Source organism: Phalaenopsis equestris, unplaced genomic scaffold (assembly GCF_001263595.1).
Source record: "Phalaenopsis equestris unplaced genomic scaffold, ASM126359v1 Scaffold000136, whole genome shotgun sequence".
NCBI classification, from domain to species: Eukaryota; Viridiplantae; Streptophyta; class Magnoliopsida; order Asparagales; family Orchidaceae; genus Phalaenopsis; species Phalaenopsis equestris.
Genome location: NW_018164578.1, coordinates 1,449,395 through 1,470,289, shown reverse-complemented (window position 1 = coordinate 1,470,289; position 20,895 = coordinate 1,449,395). Strand labels below are relative to the sequence as shown.

The following is a 20,895-nucleotide window of genomic DNA, read 5'->3' as shown; positions in this document are numbered from 1 at the left end:
AACACAAGGCATGACCAAGCCCAACACAAGGCCAAACCACCCCAAAATTAACATTCCATCTAGCATATGTTTCAGATAGGTAAATCGCAGCAATGGAGCTAAACCGAGACCTCAAAAATACCCCCTCTCCTTCTTTTTCTTTTTTTTTAATGCTTATAACTAGAGAAAATTAAACATGCCATCCAACATGTATTTCAAACAAGAGAATAACAGGAAGCAGAGAAACAAAACTAAGCCCTGAAGCAAGGGTTTCAGCAGCCCTCAACATTAAATGTTATCACTTGCATATGTTCTAAAATAAAAGGCCACAGTAGGGAACGAAACAAGGCCCCCAAATGATTTCAAATTTTCACAAACAGGCCTCCAAAGTTTCAGATTTTGAAAAATAAGCATCCCGACAATTTCAGATTTTGTAAAAAGAACACCCAATAGCTTCAAATTTTCACGAATAGGCCACCAAATGATTTCAGATTTTGACAAGTAGGCAACCAAAGTTTCAGATTTTTAAAAATACGGATTTGTATAAAGTGCATAAGAGAAGGATTCAAACGTTTCACCACTAACTTTGATGCAAATATGATGAACTAGATTTTCTTACGCCATTTCAACAAACGCTTAGCATGCAACCATAAATCCACCAACTTAGGATCAAGAACTTCATCTTTGACTCTTAACCATCCAAATAGAGGCGTAAGAAAAAAATTCAGCATGAAAGCAAACACCACATTAAATGACTGAAGAAGAGAAGAAGGGTAGATGTTACCACTTGACGTAGAGCACACAAGAAAAGCAAGAGTAGGCTTAGAAGCAATCCGACAACACCTCCCCTTACCTCTGAAATTTTGGCCAGCCCTTAAACCTTCCCTCAAATGGGGTTCCTATAGCCAAGAAAGGAAGAGAAAGCTCACCTAAACCTACCCATGGTGGACCGAAGTCAAGGGAAGCGGGAAAACGGTGATGAATGCCGCAGAGAAGAGCAGATGATAAGAGATCGTGTATGGGGTGTGTGGGGGCTGCGGCTCGAGGGACTGCGACCGGGAAGAGAAAGGAGATAAGGAACGCAACAGGGGATGGGCTACGCGTGCGGCTTGAGGGAGTCTTGGTTGGCTTGTTCGCGAAGGGAGTCTTGGTTGGCTTGTTCGCGAACGGGAGAGGGAGCTTCGGGCGAGGTTTCGGTCGCGAACGGGAGAGGGAGAGAAAGCTTCGGGCAAGCGATTTAGGGATTGTTTTAGGAGAGAGGGGAAGAGGTTATGTATTATAATAATAATAGTAATAATAATAATAATAATAATAATAATAATAATAATAATAATAATGTTATTATTATTATAATTAGCTCCACTTTGTGTATTTTTTTCTAGACACACCATCGTTGAGAAAGGAACATCTTTCTTAAGCAAAATCGGCGCAGTCCGTTTTGTCATCCGAGATCGTCCGTGCAACCTTGTCGACGACTTGGTCGAAAACGCGTCAAATTCGATTTCTGTCAAAATTTGATTTAAGCTCGATTGATTAGGATGGTGTAGATGGTTGTCATGAGAGGTTTAGAAAAAAATTGATGTGATTTTGAGTTGATTTGGGAGTTCAATTTGGTGGGGTTAAGTCATATGGTCAAAATTAAGGGTTTGACTTGGATCAAAATTGAGCTCAAACCATGGTCAGTTAGACTTGGATTTGGTTTGCATTGATCATATGAAAGATGAATTTGAGTTTAGAATTGAAATTGGGGAGTATTGGGGCCAAATTGATGTGGGATGAATTTGGGGAAATTGAGTCTTTAAAGGCAATTTGGGGTTTTGGTCAAAATGGTCAAATTGGCCAAATTGGGTTTTAATTAAAGGGTCCAAATTGGTTTTGGGGATATTTGAAATAGTTTTGAGGGTTTTAAGAAAGTTTGAGTTATCAAGGGTATTTAGATAATTTGGGTGGATTTGGGGGTAAAAAACCAAGTTGGATATTTTGATAGAATTGAGGTGTCAACCATCTTGATTCGAGCCACAGATTAATGAAATCTCCATTTGGATCCTCTATGTACTGGTGCTAGCTAAACCCCAGCCTAGGGCTAGAGGGTCTAGGAGACCATCTACATGAGTCATCTACATCTACATGAGTCTCCCAAAGGATCAAAGGATCAAAGTCAACCAGCTCAGGTTCAGGGTTGTGAGTGAAAGTGAGTGACAGTAATTGCAAGTGGGTGAACTAACTCCAGACCAACATTTAGGATCAATCCTAAGACTAAGCAGTCCTATCAGAACTCTTCTTGAGCTCCCTCACATTGACCCCACCTACTAAGTGCTAGAGGTTAGAACCAATACGTGGAACTTCAAGTCTTCAAGTTGAGCAAAGAAGAGAGCAAAGAAGAGTTTAGAGTTTTTAATAGTGAGGGCTCTTTTTCTAGTTTTCTAGGAGTATTCAACAGGAAAGTCATATGGCTAGACCCTAGGCTATTAAAAAGGAAAAATTAAATCTCAACCAAAAGGTCAACAAGTGGGAACCTCTTTTCCAAACCATATATTTTCCCCTAAGTAGCCAGAACCTTACAATGTCTCAACAACCTAACGTCTTGTTGGCTCTATCGGAATGTCATAGTGGACTTCTCCAGCATTGAGCCGTCATCACAACCCATAAACTAAACGATAGTAACTTTCTCCAACTATCCTAATCTGTGTCATTGTTCATCAAAGGTCGTGAGAAATTTGGTCATCTCACTGCTATGATTTGTGAAAAATTGAAAAATAAGGATCCAAAACCATGACCTAGTTGCATATTATGGATAGAATGCGACCTAAATTACGACTACGCAGGGAATCTCAGGTCTACCCATCTCTCCTTAAAAAATGGTAGAAAAGGACTCAATGTTCCAATTTCTGGCATGACTCAACAAAGATCTTGACGAAGTACGGGGACGTATCCTTGGTCGGGATCCTCTTCCTTCTACTTGAGCTGCTTTCATTGAGATTCGTTGCCAAAAGAGTTGTAGACTTGTCATACTTGGTGTTTCTACTCCATCGGCCGAAGCATCCGCCTTGGTCTCTATTTGCTCTCAACTTCACGCTGGTCACCTCACTTTTGATTATTGTTCAAAGCCCAACTTCACTCGTGATAAGTGTTGGAAGCTTCACGGGAAATCTACATCCAAACCTTCAGCCAAATTTTTTGTTGCCAAGGGTCTCATTACGGGATCTGAATCCAATACGGTACAACCGACCTTTATCCAGAATAATCCGGAATCCTCCAATTCTCTTAAGAGTCAAATAGAGCACTTAATAATGCTGATTGGATATAGTCCATTCTCTTCCGACCCGTCGAACTCTTACGTTCGTCAAGATACAAATCCTATGACACTCACTTCTTTTATCATTTCTAGTCCATGAATCATTGATTCTGGTGCCACACACCACATGAGCGGAAGCTCCCAAGCTTTCTCGAGATACTATTAATGCTCAGGAAAAGATACTGTTAAAATTGTTGACGGTTTTTAGGGTTTCATTGCTGGTAAAGGGTCTGTTGTTTTAACAACTGGTTAAACTCTGGAATCTATGTTATGTATACCTCTACTTAAGCGTAATATTTTATTTGTCAGTAAGTTGACACATGACATTGATTCGTTGCTCATTTTTCCCCCGATATTTGTCTTTCAAGTTTGTCGTTCGAGGATGATTTGTACCGCTAAACGGGAAGGCTGACTGTACTTCTTCCAAGAGAAAAACATGGAGAATGAGAACACTTCACCCAGTAGTTGCAGTTTATCACAGTCCACTGAATGTCCTATCATGTTGTTACACTATAGTTTGGTTCACAATTGTTTTTAGCATCTAAAACAATTGTATCCATTGTTGTTTAGTAAGAAAAATCTTTCCAATTTCAAATGTGAAACATGTCAGTTAGGTAAACATCATCGTGTTCCTTATTCACCCCACACTTACACACATTCATCTCCTTTCTCTCTTATTTACAGTGACTCATGGGGATCCTCTCACATCTCCAGCTACACTAATAAACAGTGATTCCTTTGATTGATGACCACACTTGAATGATGTGAGTCTATATTTTAAAATACAAATTTGAAGGTGTAGCCACTTTCAAAAAATTTCACAGCTTCATTTTGACCCAATTCAAAACTCTTATTCAAATCCTTCGGATTAACAATAGTCGTCAATTTTTTAACTCTATATTGAGAGAATTCTTGATAAGTAAGAGCATCCTCTATCATTGCTCGTGTACGGACACTCATCAACAAAATAGGGTAGCTTAGAGGAAAAACCGACATTTCCTTGATGTTGTTAGCTTCATTATGTTTCATTATTATGTCCCAAAACATTTATGGAATGATGTCCACTTATTTCATTAATAGAATTCTCTAAAAAATTCACAACTTTTAAATCCCTTTAGCTGTCTTGAGATTGTGCTTTCCTAACAACCGGGCATTCAACATTTTAAATTCAAAAATTTTTGGGCGCACATCCTTTGCTCCGAATACGGGATTAATTCAGAGTAAGCTTGATCATAGGTTTATAAAATGTATTTTTCTCGGATACTTTACTATTCAAAATGATTATCGATGCATTGACACTATCACAAATAAGGTCTATGTGAGTGTTGATGTATCTTTTTTTGAAAGTGTTTCCTATTTCTCTAACTCAGCCTCCTGTAAGGGGAGTTAGAGTTCTTGGAAACTGTTCCTACCCTCCTATGGATATACCCCCCGCGTCACCTACTATTAGGGCTGTCAAAACGACTCGTTGCTCACGAACAGTTTGTGTTCAACTCGTTAAGAAGCTCGTGTTCGATTCGTTTGCTAAATTAACTAGTCAAACACGAAAAAAAATTTATTCGTATGTTTTTGTTTCGTTTTGACACGAAATTATTAGTATAATTGATGTGCGTCATTAGGTTACAAGTTGGAAGTTGGTAAACAACTGTGTTGTCAGTCATAAGATCTCCTGACTCCGTTTCGATCCCTAGGGGGACGGATAACACATATGAGAAATAATATTCTCAAATGCCATCATTTTTATATATATGGATATATATTATAAGTATAACTGATGAGTTGTATTTTTAAAAAAAATTAATTGACCACAATGCTACAAAAATTTATAATCAATTAAAATTATTAATTAAAAAAATGGAATAAAATTATATCAAATTATATTTTAATGATGTTTTAATATGAATAATAAGATTTAATACTCGCCCCAAACTTTTAACATTCTACGGTTGCATAAGTAGGGTTGTCAAATTGACTCTTCGCGAAGAGTCGAACTCAACCAGATCTTTTTTTTGTTCGAAGTATAAACTGGTCGAACATGAACAGTGGTAATTTTTAATGAGCCGAACACGAACTATGTTATTTTTTAACTAGCCGAACACGAGCTGAGTCCGGGCTTGCTCGTGTTTGACTCATTTAAACCCCTACCTACCACCGAGGAACCTTTTGTCCCTTTGGTTCCACATACTCATCCTTCAACTCTCTGTGTCTACACTAGAATCACTTGTTCTGATGCACCTATTATTGAGCTCGTTAATCGCTTTTCGGACCCTAAATCCCCTCCAAACAACATCCTCAACACTGTTTCTACTCCAAATGAGAAAGTCAGTTTATCTAGTAAGGTACGCAATCAAACATAGTCCCTCTATCCCATGACAAACTATGTTTCTTTCCACAATTTTTCGCTGAATTACAGATCATTTGCTACGACACTGACCAATCATCAGCTCCCATCTACTATTGAGGCTGCTTAGCAGACCCAACCTCGAAAGCTATCGTCATGGAGGAGATAAATACTTTTCGGCAGAACCATACTAGACATCGTTGATCTTCCTCGGGGCAAGAAAGCATTGAGTTACCGATTGATTTTTAGCATTAAGTTTAAATCTTATGGATCCTTTGAATGCAACAAGATACAGTTGGTCACCAAATAGTACTCACAGACCTACGGAGTTGGCTATAAGGAGACATTTGCTCTTGTTACTAAATTAAATATCATTCGGTCCTATTATTTCTTGCGGTGAATTTGGATTGACCCTTATTCCAGCTTGATGTCAAGAATTCTTTTCTGAACGACGATCTTGTAGTGGAGGTATGCATGGCTCTTCCTCCAGGTTTTGACTTTATGGCCTCCCAGGGACAAGTATGTAGACTGCGGAAGTCCCTCTATGGACTAAAGCAATCAACAAGGGCATGGTTCGGGAAGTTCACAAAGGTGGTGTTAGTTCGTGGATTCACTCATGCTCAATAAGACCACACACTCTTTTGTTGGCATTCGTCCAGCGATCAGGTAGCTATCCTTATCATTTATGTCGACGATATTATTCTTACAGGTAATGATCTACCGGCATTGGAGTTTTTGAAAGATATTATTGCAGTTTCCTTTGATATGAAGGACTTGTGGTCTCTCCGATATTTTCTAGGCAAGGAAATTGCCCGGTCAATTCAGGGCATTTGCATGTCTTAACGGAAATATGTGGTTAACCTTTTAACAAAGAACAATCCTCTCTTGTGCAAACAAGTGGCTATCCCGATGGATCTAAATGAAGAACTTCTTGATGTTTTCAATGTAGTTTCTGTAAACAAGATTCACTACCAGCGCCTTGTGGTGAAACTCATATTCCTTGCCCATACACATCCCGATATATGTCACACAGTTGGGATAGTAAGTCAATTCATGCATAATCCATATGAGCATCATCTCCAAGTTGTTCACCAGATTCTCCACCATTTAAAAGGTGCACCGGGCTCAGGTTTGTGTTTTTCCCGCCACTCCTCCTGTTCTATTGCAGTTTACACAGATGCTAATTGGACCAGATTCGCCCATGATCGACAATATACCTTAGGGTATTGCACATTTGTGTGGGGAAACCTGATCATGCAGAAAAGCAAAAAACTGTGAGTGGTTGCCCAGAGCAGTGTGGAAATTGAATTTCAATCAATGTCACTGGAAATTTGTGAAGCTCTCTGTTTGCACATCATGCTCTGTGAACTACGTATGTCAGTTTCCATTCCTTTACAGTTGTTTTGTGATAACAAGAAAACCATTAAAATTGCTCACAACCCAGTCCAGCATGATCGCACAAAGCATGTTGAGATTAACTGACACTTAATTAAGGAAAAGCTCGAGTTCGGGTAAATTTGTGTATCGTTTATGTCAACTAGTGGCTTGTTGGTAGATATTCTTACAAAGAATCATCCTCAGACACTGTTTGATGATTTCAAATCCAAGTTGAACATAACTGATATCTATGCTTGAGTATTAGAATTATTATTAATGAGTAGTAATAGTCGTTATTAATCATTGATTATTCTGAATTATTTGCTCTGATTCTTTTTTATTCATTTCCTTTTTCTATTATACCCGTTTTTATTTCTTTTCTTTCTAGTTGATCCGGTAATGAGTATATATACCCCTCTTAGTATCAATAAGAATCACCCTGGTTCTTTTCTAACACTTTTTATTTATTTCTTATTTATCTTTGGTTTTGTTTGGTCGGCTGAAAAAAGTAATGCAGTGTAAAATAAATGCAATATAGAAGTAGTGTATTGTATTTGGAATACTTTTTAGTGTAAAATAAATTTAGGACTTTATATTTTTGTGTTTGGTTTGAAAAAAATTAAATTCAATTTAAAACATGAGCATTAGCGGTGGTTGGCGACAGTTGGCGTCAGTTGGTGGCCGTCGGCCAACGACACTTTATACGAAACTTTGTATTTTGAATTCACGCAAATTCATTGAATTTTAAATACACTGAAATTAAACTAAATGTAAATTACAAATACACAGATATTTTCCATTGCATTTGAAATTCGTTTTGCAAACATCTGAATTCCTAAAACGTCTGCAAAAGGCATGTAATGCATCCCTTTTGCAGCCGACCTTCTAAGTGATTTTCTAATCCTAGATTTCTATGATGGGGGTGCTACATGAAATTATGGTTGTGAAGGCATAAAACTATATAGTAATAAGTGAGAATAAGTATTAGGGGCATTTACATACATATCACACAATTCTTATGTATTTACATGTTTAACACCTAAACATTCATATTCACTTCCATGCCACTGAAATCAATATCACATCAAAAATACTACCACCGCTATCTTTTTAAAAGTGAAATACACATTTCCATGCATAGGTTGATGACGCCAAGCTATTATAAGTGTAAATATCGAACTTTAGGTGTTAGATATGTAAAGCATTTGAGAATTGTGTAGTCTGCATGTAAATTTCCCTAACTTTTGTTAATTGCCTCTTTTTTGGTTGTACAAGGCATGCACAGCGTGCAACTTGAATTTGTTTTTTGGGCAACTTAATTGTGCCTTTATCCTTGTAGCATCTTTCATTTGGTAGTTCGTGAGGTAATATTTTTTTTCCAACGTACATATTGTATTATGAGATCATAGTTAGCATAGTATTGATTGATCATTTCACACTTGTTTGGCTTTGTAGGCCCTTTGAAACTAATTAAAGCTATTGTACCACACATGATATCTAGGAAAAAGGGAAAGATTGTAAATGTTGGCAGTGTATCTGCATTGGCTCCAGGTCCTTGGGCAGGTGCTTATACTGCATCCAAAGCTGCTATTCATGCTCTTACTGACACTCTCAGGTTGGTTGGCCTTACTTGTTCTGCTTTCTATTTTCCTTGAGTGATTCTAGGCTTGAATTCTCAATTTGATCCTTACACCTGCTGCGGCCTTTTCAACAATGAAATTTAAGTGTGTTTTTAACTGCTAATGGGTTTCTTTTGCAAGACTTATTTTTAATGCCAAATTAAAATGGTATAGACTCAAAGAAAAAAAAAAGAAAAAGGATCCAACTTAACATGGATGCAGCTTCTATGGCGTTCTCAATCTTTCAAAATTTCAATTCTTAGCATGCCTTTAGTAATCAAAGTCATTTATTGATCAAGTAAAGTGTCAAAATAGTCCTATATTTTAGTCTCAGAGTTTATAAAAGTGTCAAATTAGTCCCTTGATTTTTTTAATATTGGCTGAATTAATCCCTATAGAAGACTATTTTGGCCCCCATTATGTTGACTAAATTTACATTTTTATAGACTGAGGCTAAAATGGAACCCCACAAAAATCCATGGATCAATCATTTTGGCATTTTTCTCTATTAATTTAAACCTTAACTTTTCTTAAATTGTTCTACATCCACTATCATGATTATTTTATAGCTCAACTACTCATCAAGGCGAGTGTCTTCTCCTTTGTTTTACTTAGTTTTAGCTTTACAAACAAGACCCCTAGCTTCAAGGCATGGTTGCTACAGCTTTTTTTTGTATGCTATTTTTCTCAGACTGGAACTCAAGCCATTTGGCATACATGTCATAAATGTGGTGCCAGGAGCTATTAAATCAAACCTTGGAAATTCCTCATTGGCATACTATGACCGCATGCCTGGGTGGAAGTTCTACAAACCATTTGAAAAGGCTATAAAGGCACGAGCTGATTTCTCTCAAACGAACCGGTCAACTCCGGCGGAAGACTTTGCGAAGAAGACTGTGGCTGATATATTGAAGGAGAACCCCCCTGCATGGATCTCTTATGGGTATCTGTCAACTATTTCTGCCATCCTTTATCATCTTCCATTATTTATTAGGGATTACCTTTTAAGGCTAGCAATGAAGTGCTAAGAAGCTTATGAATATCCATTGGTTTTATATAAGGCAAAATGGTATTTTTTATATGTTCTAATAATATGGATTTTCATCGTGCTTGCGAGATCAGCACTAAAATGTCAAACATTGTATGTTATTTGTTATTTATGTGTTTTCTATGTTTAAATGTGGATATTTCTATTGTTTAATAGCCTTGCTTTATACATTTTAAAGTGGATATCCCTTCATACATGCAATTTCTAAAATCATAAGCAAATCTGCAAGTGCTTGAGCCAATATATATATATATATATATATATATATTGCTGCATTCTACAAAACATGTGATGGGCTTATGGCTGTTAACGTTCCGATTTCGAGCTGAGCTAAGGTCGGCTCAAAATCGACTCGAAAAAAATTTGATCCAAAATTTTGGCTTGCACCTCGGCTCGTTTATTGCGATCGGAGCCAAAATTTGAATCAATCTTCGAGCGATTAACATTCTTCGAGCTAACTTGACAGCCCTAGATGGGCTGCATTAGGAAGAATAATACTGATATCATTTATCATTGTTCTACTGCGATCTAAAAAATGTTATTCTTGGCTCTTTAGTGAATATTGCAATATGTGTAAAAAATATTATTTTAGCAACAATAGTAAAATTTATAACTTGAGATATCATTATGTGGTCTAAAGCAATCTCCAGGAGTTTGGTTTGAGAGATTCACCATGGCAATTAAAAAGCATGAATACTCTACTCTCAAATGTTAAGGAGATCACACTTTATTTATAAAGAAATCGCCTATTACTTAACTTATTTTATTGATTGTCTATGGTAATGATATTATCTTAGCTAGAAACAATGAGGAAGAAATCAGAAGATTAAATGAGATCTCAACAAATGAACTGAAAATCAAAGATTTGAAAGCCTCTAGACATTTTCTTGGTATGGAAAAGTCAACATTAAAGAAAGGTGCTTGATCATTAAAGAAACAATTAAAAGGATAGCCTAAAAATCGTCTAACACTTTTATGGATCCTATCAATAAAATAGGATCAAATGGCTGCGCTCTTCACGTTGATGAAGAAAGTTACCAGCTTTTAGTTGGAAAACTTTTTATTTTAACTCAACTTCGATGTAATTTTATTATTTTTTTTTATTAAAATTTTTCAACCAATGACACTTGAGGATCTATAAATATGGTCAGAAGTTGAGAAAGCAAGAGATAAAAAAATTAGCTATTGGATTTTTTACTTTTCTAGCGTTAATGTTTACCTAAGGGAGGAAAAATATGTATGTACGTCATACACGCAGAATTTTGTGCGTATGAAGGATATTTGGAGATTATTACAAGGTTATGTCGTTGTTAATGGGGTTAGTATCCTCAATAATCTCATGAAACTCTCGAATGACAGGAAAAAAGATGAGTGTCGAACCACGAAATGTATTGGTATGTTATTGAGAGGTTATTGAGATGTTGTTGGAGTTAATATCCCCCAATAACCTCTTAATAACCCTCAATAATTGAGTTATTGGAAGATTATTCAGGGTCATACACATCCATAATTGCGTGTGTATAACATACGTAAATAGCACTCCTAAGAGAGAGCAAAAGTGAGAGAGAGATGTACACATGTACACACAGAGTGAGTGAGAGAATTATATTTATATAATATCAACATTTTTTTCATTACTATTTGAAGTTAATTTGCTTTACACATCATCTAATACATATGGGTTGTAGTCATAAGTGAGGTTGCTCTAGGCTCACTCTTGGAGCCTAACTAAAAAAATATTTTTAATTATTATTACGAAGAAAAATGCCTAAAATTTTGAATAATTATGAAGAAAAATATTTTAATGGTATTTGCTCGAATTGACCTGCCAACTTCAAAAAAAACTTGAATTATGATTAATGAGAGCTTAGTTCATATTATAGATGAGAGGTTCATGTTGACATTTAGTTAGCAGTTATGTGTTGTAATTTTTTCAAAATTATAAATTTACGTAAATTATAAACTTGCATAAATTTTCTAATTTAGCAAAATTTGAATTTTGTATGCTCAAATTAAAATTGATTGTCTCAATAAAATTAATCCAATACACTCCATGTCACTAAATTTTTAGGCCGCTAAAACATTTGAATAATGAATAAATGAGATATGATCAAAATAATTAACACGGCCTATTTAATAGATTTTTTTTGCTAAATTTACAAAAGTATTCCAAGCAAAAATTATAAATAAAATCATATTTTCCACATAAAGAAATCTTAGATTTAAAATTAAAGAGAGCTTAAAGAACACAACAACTCAAGAACGTAACAATCATTAACAATAATCACCAGGGATCTATATTCTTTATCTGTTTTTTATATCTCAGTTGTCATTATATGCACATTATTATCCAAGGTCGTCATTGTTTATCAGTACTGTCTTCTAACCATTATGTGGAACAGTAAGATGCAACCAAAGTGAGGGACGAAGTTGCCAGTCAATCGAGTCGAGGCCACAAAGATCTCGTCGGAGACGGACTACCTCTATGTGGATGAAAGTCCACTACACGGACAAAGGGAAGTAATGGGTAAAAATGTGGGTGATAAGGCTAGTCTATACATAAATAAGCTATATAACGAATTGGACAAGTGTCCAATTCTTATTTGCTCAGACTACTTAGGTTGTTAAAAATATAATAGTTGAGGAATGAGTAGGGGGACTCTGGATAACAATTTGGAATGGTAATGGCAGAAAAGAAATATTTCGTTTCCCCCTCTTCTACATCTACATCTTCTTCTTCTACCTCCCCGCTCGAAGCTCTTCTCCTCCTTCAAGGCCCTTTCGTCTATTTGTTTTTTTATTTCCAGCTAATATGTTATAAATTTTTAGCACGTGCTCAAATCTTTTACGTGAGCTAAATAGATGAACGAATAAATATTCACAAATAGGGGCGTAAAAGAGCTGAATACCAGCGAGCTGAGGCTTTGCTAATTTATATTTTGAGGTCAAAAAGTATATTCTGTTCGGCTCGTTTGTTTAGCGTGTCGAACACGAGCTGTTCACCAAATAGGGGCGTAAAAGAGCTGAATACGAGCGAGCTGAGGCTTTGCTAATTTATATTTTGAGTTCAAAAAGTATATTCTGTTCGACTCGTTTGTTTAGCGTGTCGAACACGAGCTGTTCACGAATAAAGTGTCATTTTGACAAACATAATTACGTAGGTATGAGATATTAAGGATTTGAGCAAGATTTAAAAATTATTATTTATATTAAAGTATCATTTGAATCTAATTTAATAATTTTTATTCTATTTTCTTAATTAATACTTTTAATTGATTATAAATCTTTATAGCCTTGCAGCCAGTTAAATTTTTTAAAATACTACTCATCAATCATAATTGATTACAAATCTTTGTTCTTTTTTGACTCGTTAACTTAGCTGTTCACGAACAACGAACAATTTTGACAGCCCTTTTCATAAATTACAGAGAGATTATTACGTCCGTCGTCCGGACGTCGAGCCACGTCTTGGGAGATAAAAATTTTTCTGTGCAGACTCCTGACGTAGCTCTACGTGCGACGCATGATATTTCTGAGTTATTTTCAGGTTATTTCTGAGTTATTTTTAATAATCTCGAAATAATTCAGAAATAACCCGCGATCTTTATTTTTGAATTATTTCAAAATTATTGAAAATAACTCAAAAATAATCTGCACTGCTCCTAGAGTTACGTCTGGAAAGAAAATGCGCGCTGAGAAGACTTAATAATTTTTCCAAATCACAACCATCTTTTTCTGGGTGGAGCTTAGGCTCCGTTACGTCCGTAAAAGTCTAGCCCAGCCCAAGTCGCGAGGAGCTTCTTCCCCTCGAAGAGGAGAGCTCTGGATGCCCTCGACCCCAATTTCGTGGGAGTGTTTCGAAGGAGGGATCGAGCAACTGAAGCAAGCGGCAGGGAAAGATTTACACGTTATTCTCTTCGGAGTATCAGTCTATTGTTCGCGGCAATGATTCGAGGGTCTGTTCATCCTTCGTTTTTTTTTTGCTCTCCCGCTTTTTTTCGGGGAAGATTTCATCTTTTTAAACCCCCTTAAAGCCTATTATTCGTTTTCCGAAAGAGTTTTCGAATTCAGCCCTACTTTCTTTTGGGGGATTTATGTAATAGTGCAGCTTTGGCATCGAATTTTCCGGATTACAATTACATATTCTAGACATAAATTTTCATGTTTCTCATTATTGTTTAGCTTGAATGAAATCTCTTGTAGGTGCATTTGGAGGTTATCGTACGGTCAAGCTCTTGGTAGGCGGCACAGAACAGTCGCGGCTCAGGCATTTCTTTTTCCCTTAGAGATTCGTCTATTGCATTTACTAGTTTGTTTTTTCTTATAACTTTTCGTTTAGTCAGGAAAATAATGGTTTCAAGTTCTTGTCTGGAATATATGAGGATAAGTTATCATAAGCTATGGCCAGAATTTTTGTCTTTTTTGATAATGATGAAGAATATGGTTTAGAATTCAGAAACATTTGTTGACATGTTATAACAGTAGAGCATATATATGTCGAAATCCATTAGTTATTTTCAGTAGTTGCACTATAACCTCCATCGTTTGTCTTACACACAGATCTTATAGGTTGATGTTTACCATAAGCTAACAACTAGTTTTATGACTCGGTTGCTATTTGGCTTAGACTTACTGAATTGGTATTCAAATTTTTTTTTTTTGGAATTAACAAAAATGATGATTGAAGACAATGCATCTACTTGATTACGGATGTCATGACTTGTTATTAGTATAAATCGGTTTGCTAGTTTAAATTGCATATATGTCAATGTGTAAAAATCATGGTGGGCCAAAGGTTATTTATACAACTGCAATTTCTTTTATTTCATATTTCCCGAGCTGCTTCCGCTGATTGTTTGGAGACAGTTGCTTATGTGAGGCCAAACTAATAATGATCAATATTACGTCTTAGACAAATCAATGAAGAATAATTAGTTTAATTATGGAAAAAAAGCCATTGATTTTATTATCTTTCCTTAGTAAATTTTTTTCTTGAAGTTGGGAATGGAAATTTCTAGGTGCCATATTATTTATAAAGCAGTGCAAATGCATGCTATATGGTCTGTTAATGAATTATTGATTATGTTTTTAGCACAAAATTACAGAACTAGCTACAAATCGAGTCCATATAAAAGTGAAGCAAACACCTGACCAGCGAGAAACTTCTAATGTTGTTCATTTCATTTGGTAGCTATCATACTCTGTCATACAATTAACATCCATCCTTCTCAAATCCCACAATGACAGATTTATGCGCCTTTGTTGATAAATTAATAATTGAAACTACTAATACTCAGTTTTTATATGCTCATCTTATTTTTTAAAAAAGGTGTGCTTAGTGTGTGATGTTTATGATGTCCATAACATGCTTTAGTAGATAATCCATGTCTAGGATTCAAACCTATGTCTTTCTTTCCACTAAAGCGCAACCTAGATGTTACACATAAGTTATTCCTCATTAAATGTTCTCCAAAGACCTGTAAGATGTTAGGACTTTGTATTACTGCTTTTTGACTGTTTATCTTCAATTTTTTGTCATATGTAACCCAGAAGTTGCCTTGAAGCTTTGATTTTATTACAAAACTAATCTGGAATTTAGTTCTCTAAGAGGCATTGATATTTAAAGTCATGGATCATGGCCATGAAATCCAAATTTCTATTTCAGCATAAAATTAAATTTATAACATAACTTTAATGTTGACGATTAAAATAGATTTGTAATATAATGGCCCTCATATATTTATCAAAGCCTACTGATTATTGTTCAGTCTGCACTCTTTCTAGGAGAAGAGAAGTAGGTGTTATATTTTTTAATGATGCTAAGCGTGCTCAATCTTATCTTACTTCTTCTTTCTTACTTGTTGAACATTTGCTTAATCATTCTTAACAAATTTACCTGCTTATACATCAAGTGGGCATCGATTAACATTTTTATTTTTTTCTTTTTGAATAGCCCCCTTTTTTCCTTTCATCAAGACACAAATTCTCAAGTTCATTTCCAAAAAAGTCAACCCAGAAGCCTGCACCTGAAGTTGAAACTTCTAGATCAACAAATAACACATCCAAACTTATTCTAGGCAGTGCAGTAGTTGGTGCTGCAGCAGCGATAGCAGCATATCAAACTGGCTACCTAAAACTTCATGTTACGGATGATAACTCTTTTCTTAGAACCAGCAACCAGGACACTGTTAAAGCTACTACTGATTCTAAGCTTCCAGCTGACAAAGAAATCCTGCAAGCAACTGACAAAGAAATCTTTCCAAGTAATGGGATTACAAGCCAACAGAAACCAAATGCAGGAAATGTCGAAACAAGTGAAGCTGTTAATGTTGATTCTAAGATCAATACAGAAACTTCAGAAACATTACCCATGAAGGAGGAATCAGCTCCTTACAGAGAAGAGGCAATATCAATTTCTGTTGAGAATGCTACAACACCTGTTGAGAAAGCTTCGAGTTCCGTAGGGTCAACTGAAGAATTGTTAAGCATGGATAATGGTATAACAATTGTCAACTCCAACCAAGTGGGGAGTAGGGAAACTGAGGGTTCCATGGAACAAAGGGAAGATTTAGTGGACAGTTTACTTCTTCATTCAAATGAAGCGGACGCAAAGGTTTCTGATTCTCATCAAGTTTCCTGGACCGAAGTGCAAAAGGTATGATCATTTTTAATTGTTCAAATTGAAGACTTTCTTTTTTCTTCATCTCTATTTTCTAGTTGATATATGCTAGTTCTTTTGTTTTTGTACCATTATGTTATTTCATGTGTCAGTTTAACTGAAACTTTACTTTTGGAAAAAGAAAGGCAGGCACCTAAGGTTGGATATTGTATAGCTGCATGCACCTGCACTTTCGATTCACTTCATTCCTTTCAGGACTTGCAATGCTAGCTTCCCATAAATAATTTGAACGAGGGCACACCCTGCTTGTACTCCTTGAACTTACTGCTGTTTGATTAATCTTTTCCTTTGGCAAATATTTTTTTTTTCTAGTCCCAGCTGTTTAGAAAGCTGCAGGCAAAGTTTCAGCTTCTGGTATTCTATTGGTTGCAATATTACCGTGCCAATAAATCATTCGTATTGGTGTAAAAAATTGATTGCAGCATTTCAGCTTAAAGCTTGGAATGTTGTGAGGAATTTGTGATGCATTATGCCAATAGAGAGCAATCAGGATGCTTGATGATTGCTATTTTGTTGATTCTGTCTTGCTTGCTTGGTGGAGAGATGAGCTTGATCCAGGCTTTTCTCGGTTCAAAATTGGCTTTATCATATACTGGCAACTTGAAATTAACTCGTAGCTTGGATTGATTTGATTGTGGTAGTGTTGCTTTGAATTTTTCTGAATTGACTTTGAGTCGGGCGGAATTACTTTTTGATTTAGATATCAATTAGAAACAGTGATTTGTACCTATGTGTCTTGTGTTTGCACTCACTTGCACTCACACGTGCACACAAACACATGCAGACGGACGGACGGACGTACGTATATACGTACATACATGCATGCATCAATTTGCTCGCTGTCGCCTTCTGCCGCTCGTCTTTACATTGAATTCATTTTTTTTTAAACCAAACAAAAAAATGCAAAGTCATTTATTTATTTTACAAACCAAACAACTTTAAAATAGTTCAAATACGATGCATTCTTTTTTCAGCAAACTAAACAACCCCTTAAATTTTAAGATATTGTTGACATGATTTGATACCAAAGAAATTATTCTCGTTTTAGTCTACCTTGGCTTGAAATATATAAATATTCAATAAACATTGTTAAGTGGATTAATTAAATTGATTACCTTCGACACTACATTGTTCTGAAACGTTCCAATGACATTTAGAATAGTACTTGTTGCACTATCACCAGCTTTTTTAGTCTTAACTTTTATGCATATTAATGTTTTTGAGTTTAACAAAATAGGAGAGTATGTAACAGTCCTATTTAGACTTGATTTATCATGATCACAATATATGTTTGTGACATCCATACTTTCACTTGATTTGTCATGATCACATAGATATTTTTGTGATTGGATTATTTAGAAAATGTATGTACTTGGCATGACAAGTTACATTATCATAGATAAAATGATTGAATTTAGGCTCATTGACATTCATTAAGAAGGGATATTACACACACTATTCTAGGATTGTTCGTACAGGCATGCACACTTCATTTTCCATTCCTTCAACTTTTAGGTTGATTTTCTCCATGTATTGTGTTGTTGTTAAGGTTTTAAAAACAGGTTTGGACTGGTCGATTCGCCTACGAACCAGGCATATGGCTAGTTTAGGTAATCTTAAGAACCATTTTCGCATCAAACTGATGAGAATTGGTGTGGGTCGAGGCGACAAACCGGTGAACTAGTCTTGGTTATATAGAACCAATCGGTACAAAACAACTATTTAATTATCTTAATTTTATGCAGTTTATGTAGGTTTAATTTTATAAATTATTTTAAGTCAAACATATAATTATGATTTTAAAAATATTTAATATAATAATTAATATGAATTTAATCAACCAATTCGTCATATGCCAATTACTTAAATGACTAACGAGCTCAAGTTGTAGAACAATTTTTTTTATATAAATAATGAAATGTTATATTTCTTTCATGATGTGAGACTAAAAACCTGTGCGCTGAAATATGATTGGGTTGCAAGAATGAAGAATTGGGCTAGACGTTGAAAATATTAAACGGGCTACATAATACAAGAATATTATAATAAAATTTTAACTCTTAAACTTTTTACATTGTAAACTTTTTATTTTTATTAATTATTTATTAGTATAATTTATCTTTTTACAAGGAGTTATTTTGATATTTAAATATCTATATTAAATTTGTTTATTTTTTTTTAAATGTATTTGTTGAAATTTAGAATATTTTTGGTATCTTTTATTTTAGTTTTTTCTATATTTAGATTATAGAATGATTGTTATATTATAATTCTCGTTTTCTTCTTTTATTATGTGGAGTTATGATTGATTTTATGTCTTTCCTAATGTTGTGGGAGCTGACCATCTATTTATGTTGTAATCTTTTCATAAGAAATTGAAGATGAATAATATTTTTTTCTTCTAAAATAATCACATGATATTAGGGCCACCGAAAGTGCCCTAACATGTGTCAAGGTCGAGGCCGCTTACGACTACTTTGTCTTAATGCATAATAGCCCGGTAATGCCCTTGCAATTGCGTCATTCTCCTCTGAGTCTGAGTGGTTGCGTTCAAAGTCAGTCTCTCTTGCACTGTCTGCCAGGTTGTCTAGTTGTTCTGCTATTGCAAGCGTTTTTTCTCGCTTCGATTTTTCCTGATACATGTGCAATGTGACAGTTCGCTTGCGTGAAGCTTCTGCAACTACCCTAGCCCTTAGTTGCTTCTTCCTCCGCCTACTTGCATCTTCTTCAAAGACATTGCCTCTACTTGTGTTTTTCCATCTCGACAGCAAGTTCAAAGCATGGCCTTGGCAGCAATCTGCTGTTTTTTTTGTCCTTCGAAGTTGCCAGTTCCTATTTTGTAGTCGACAGTTGGGTTGAACCCGTGCAGGGAGGTATACTATCGCGACATACAGGAGCTTTGTGCCATTCTTGATTGAAAACAATGATTGAGATCACAAAGTAAAGGAGTTCTGTGCCGCTTACACAGGATTGTGAACGGATTGCTATGCATAGGAGTTCCATGCCTTTCTTGATCGAAAACAGTGATCGAGATCACAGCGTTAAGGAGCTTTACGCAACTTGTGCGACCAGTATCACAATGTTTTTCAGATTTTGAAGTTATAGCAAAATAGCAATGATGGCAGGGGTTCCAAAAATTTTACCACATCAATCGGTTTAAATTATTTCGAAACTACAACTCATTGCCCTGCACCCGTATCAGCTGAGTGTTATTCCTACAACTTACCATCTTATTTCACTGTGGTAAAACTTAACTGACACAACTATCTCGTGTGAGCTTAATTCATAAAATTGGCAATCGACGGGAGAGACAAATTGTGTATTTTACTGGAGAAATTTCAAAACATACAGTTAGTTATCCAGATTTGAAAAAAATGGCTTCGAAAATTCTTTGTTTATTGCTTGACTCATCAACTTCATGGAACCTACCATAGGAATGCCACATTCATTTCTTCCCACTGCTCGAGATATTTGGCAGGCTGTTTGAGATCTCTATTCAGACTTGAAAAATTCTTCGTAAAATTGAGTTATAAACTCAACTTTAGAAATCCAAACAAAATGACTATGATGTTGCTATATATTATAATAAGTGGTAACATTATGGTAAGAGCTTGATAATTATTATGGATGACATTTGGGAGAATGCAAATTACTCTGTTCTCCACAAGAATAAGAGGAAAATGATTGGGTCTACATGTTCTTAGCTGACTTTAATTGGAGTTTAGATGAAGTTCGAGGTTGAATCCTTGGTAGGAAACCTCAACCCTCAATTCGAGAAGTCTTTTATTAAGGTAGATGTGAAAAATAATAAAAAAAAATTATGTTGTACAACACTGAATCTTCTGGTTGCTTTGAATAGGAGAACTCGATTCTTGTATCAAAATGGGTTGATACTGACGATGAAGGGAGCAGAAAATTATGATGCGAGCTTTGCCAAAAATCATATTATACGAATTAGGCATGTTGGAAGCTTCTTGAATAACCTACAAATTGCAGATCAAAATTCATGCGTGAAGCCGGAGCTTATTAGACATCCGAAAAACTCAAGAGTCATCTGCTAACTCCAAGGTAATCTCTTTTACCAAGGAGCAATTATAACACTTGCAAAGGTTATTTTAATCTCTAAAACTATCCGACTCCATCTTGCTCTTTAGGAGTAACTCTTTAGCTACTGCTTTGTTAGATGTTATTTCTAATTTTTTTTTTAAATTTTTGGATAATTAACCCTGTTGCAATTGATTATATGATGAGTTCTAAATTATTTTCTCTTATAGGCCTTGTGCATACAATAAAAATGAGAAAATGCTGATGATTCCCTCTTGGTAATTGTCAGGATAAAAACTGTCGAACTCTTCTCGTTGTTAATCTTTCGCGATGTTCTCCATGTTCCTAATATATCATGTAACTTGTTGTCTATTTGTAAAATTACTGCTGATCATCAATGCTGAACTAACTTCTATCTTTTTTGCTTTGAGTTTCAAGATTTGATAACATAGAGGATGATTGACAGTGCTTAGGAAAAAAGTTAGATTATTATTTTGAAGATAAACTTAATTT

At 35.4% G+C, this 20,895-nt stretch overlaps 2 protein-coding genes across 2 annotated transcripts in view; both read left to right on the top strand.

The window, feature by feature from the left end:
- Positions 1 to 9,771, top strand: part of LOC110021646 (NADPH-dependent 1-acyldihydroxyacetone phosphate reductase-like) — a 34,311-nt gene extending 24,540 nt beyond the window's left edge. The window contains exons 2-3 of the mRNA XM_020720216.1: positions 8,448 to 8,607; positions 9,303 to 9,771. Of these exons, the coding sequence (XP_020575875.1) occupies positions 8,448 to 8,607; positions 9,303 to 9,639 (497 nt within the window). The 3' untranslated portion in view covers positions 9,640 to 9,771. The remainder of the gene's footprint in view (positions 1 to 8,447; positions 8,608 to 9,302) is intronic.
- Positions 9,772 to 13,399: 3,628 nt separating this feature from the next.
- The window catches only part of LOC110021623, an 81,117-nt gene continuing 73,621 nt past the window's right edge, over positions 13,400 to 20,895 (top strand). Inside the window, 3 exon segments of the mRNA XM_020720184.1 lie at positions 13,400 to 13,615; positions 13,863 to 13,926; positions 15,613 to 16,314. Coding sequence (XP_020575843.1) covers positions 13,605 to 13,615; positions 13,863 to 13,926; positions 15,613 to 16,314 — 777 coding nt within the window. The 5' untranslated portion in view covers positions 13,400 to 13,604.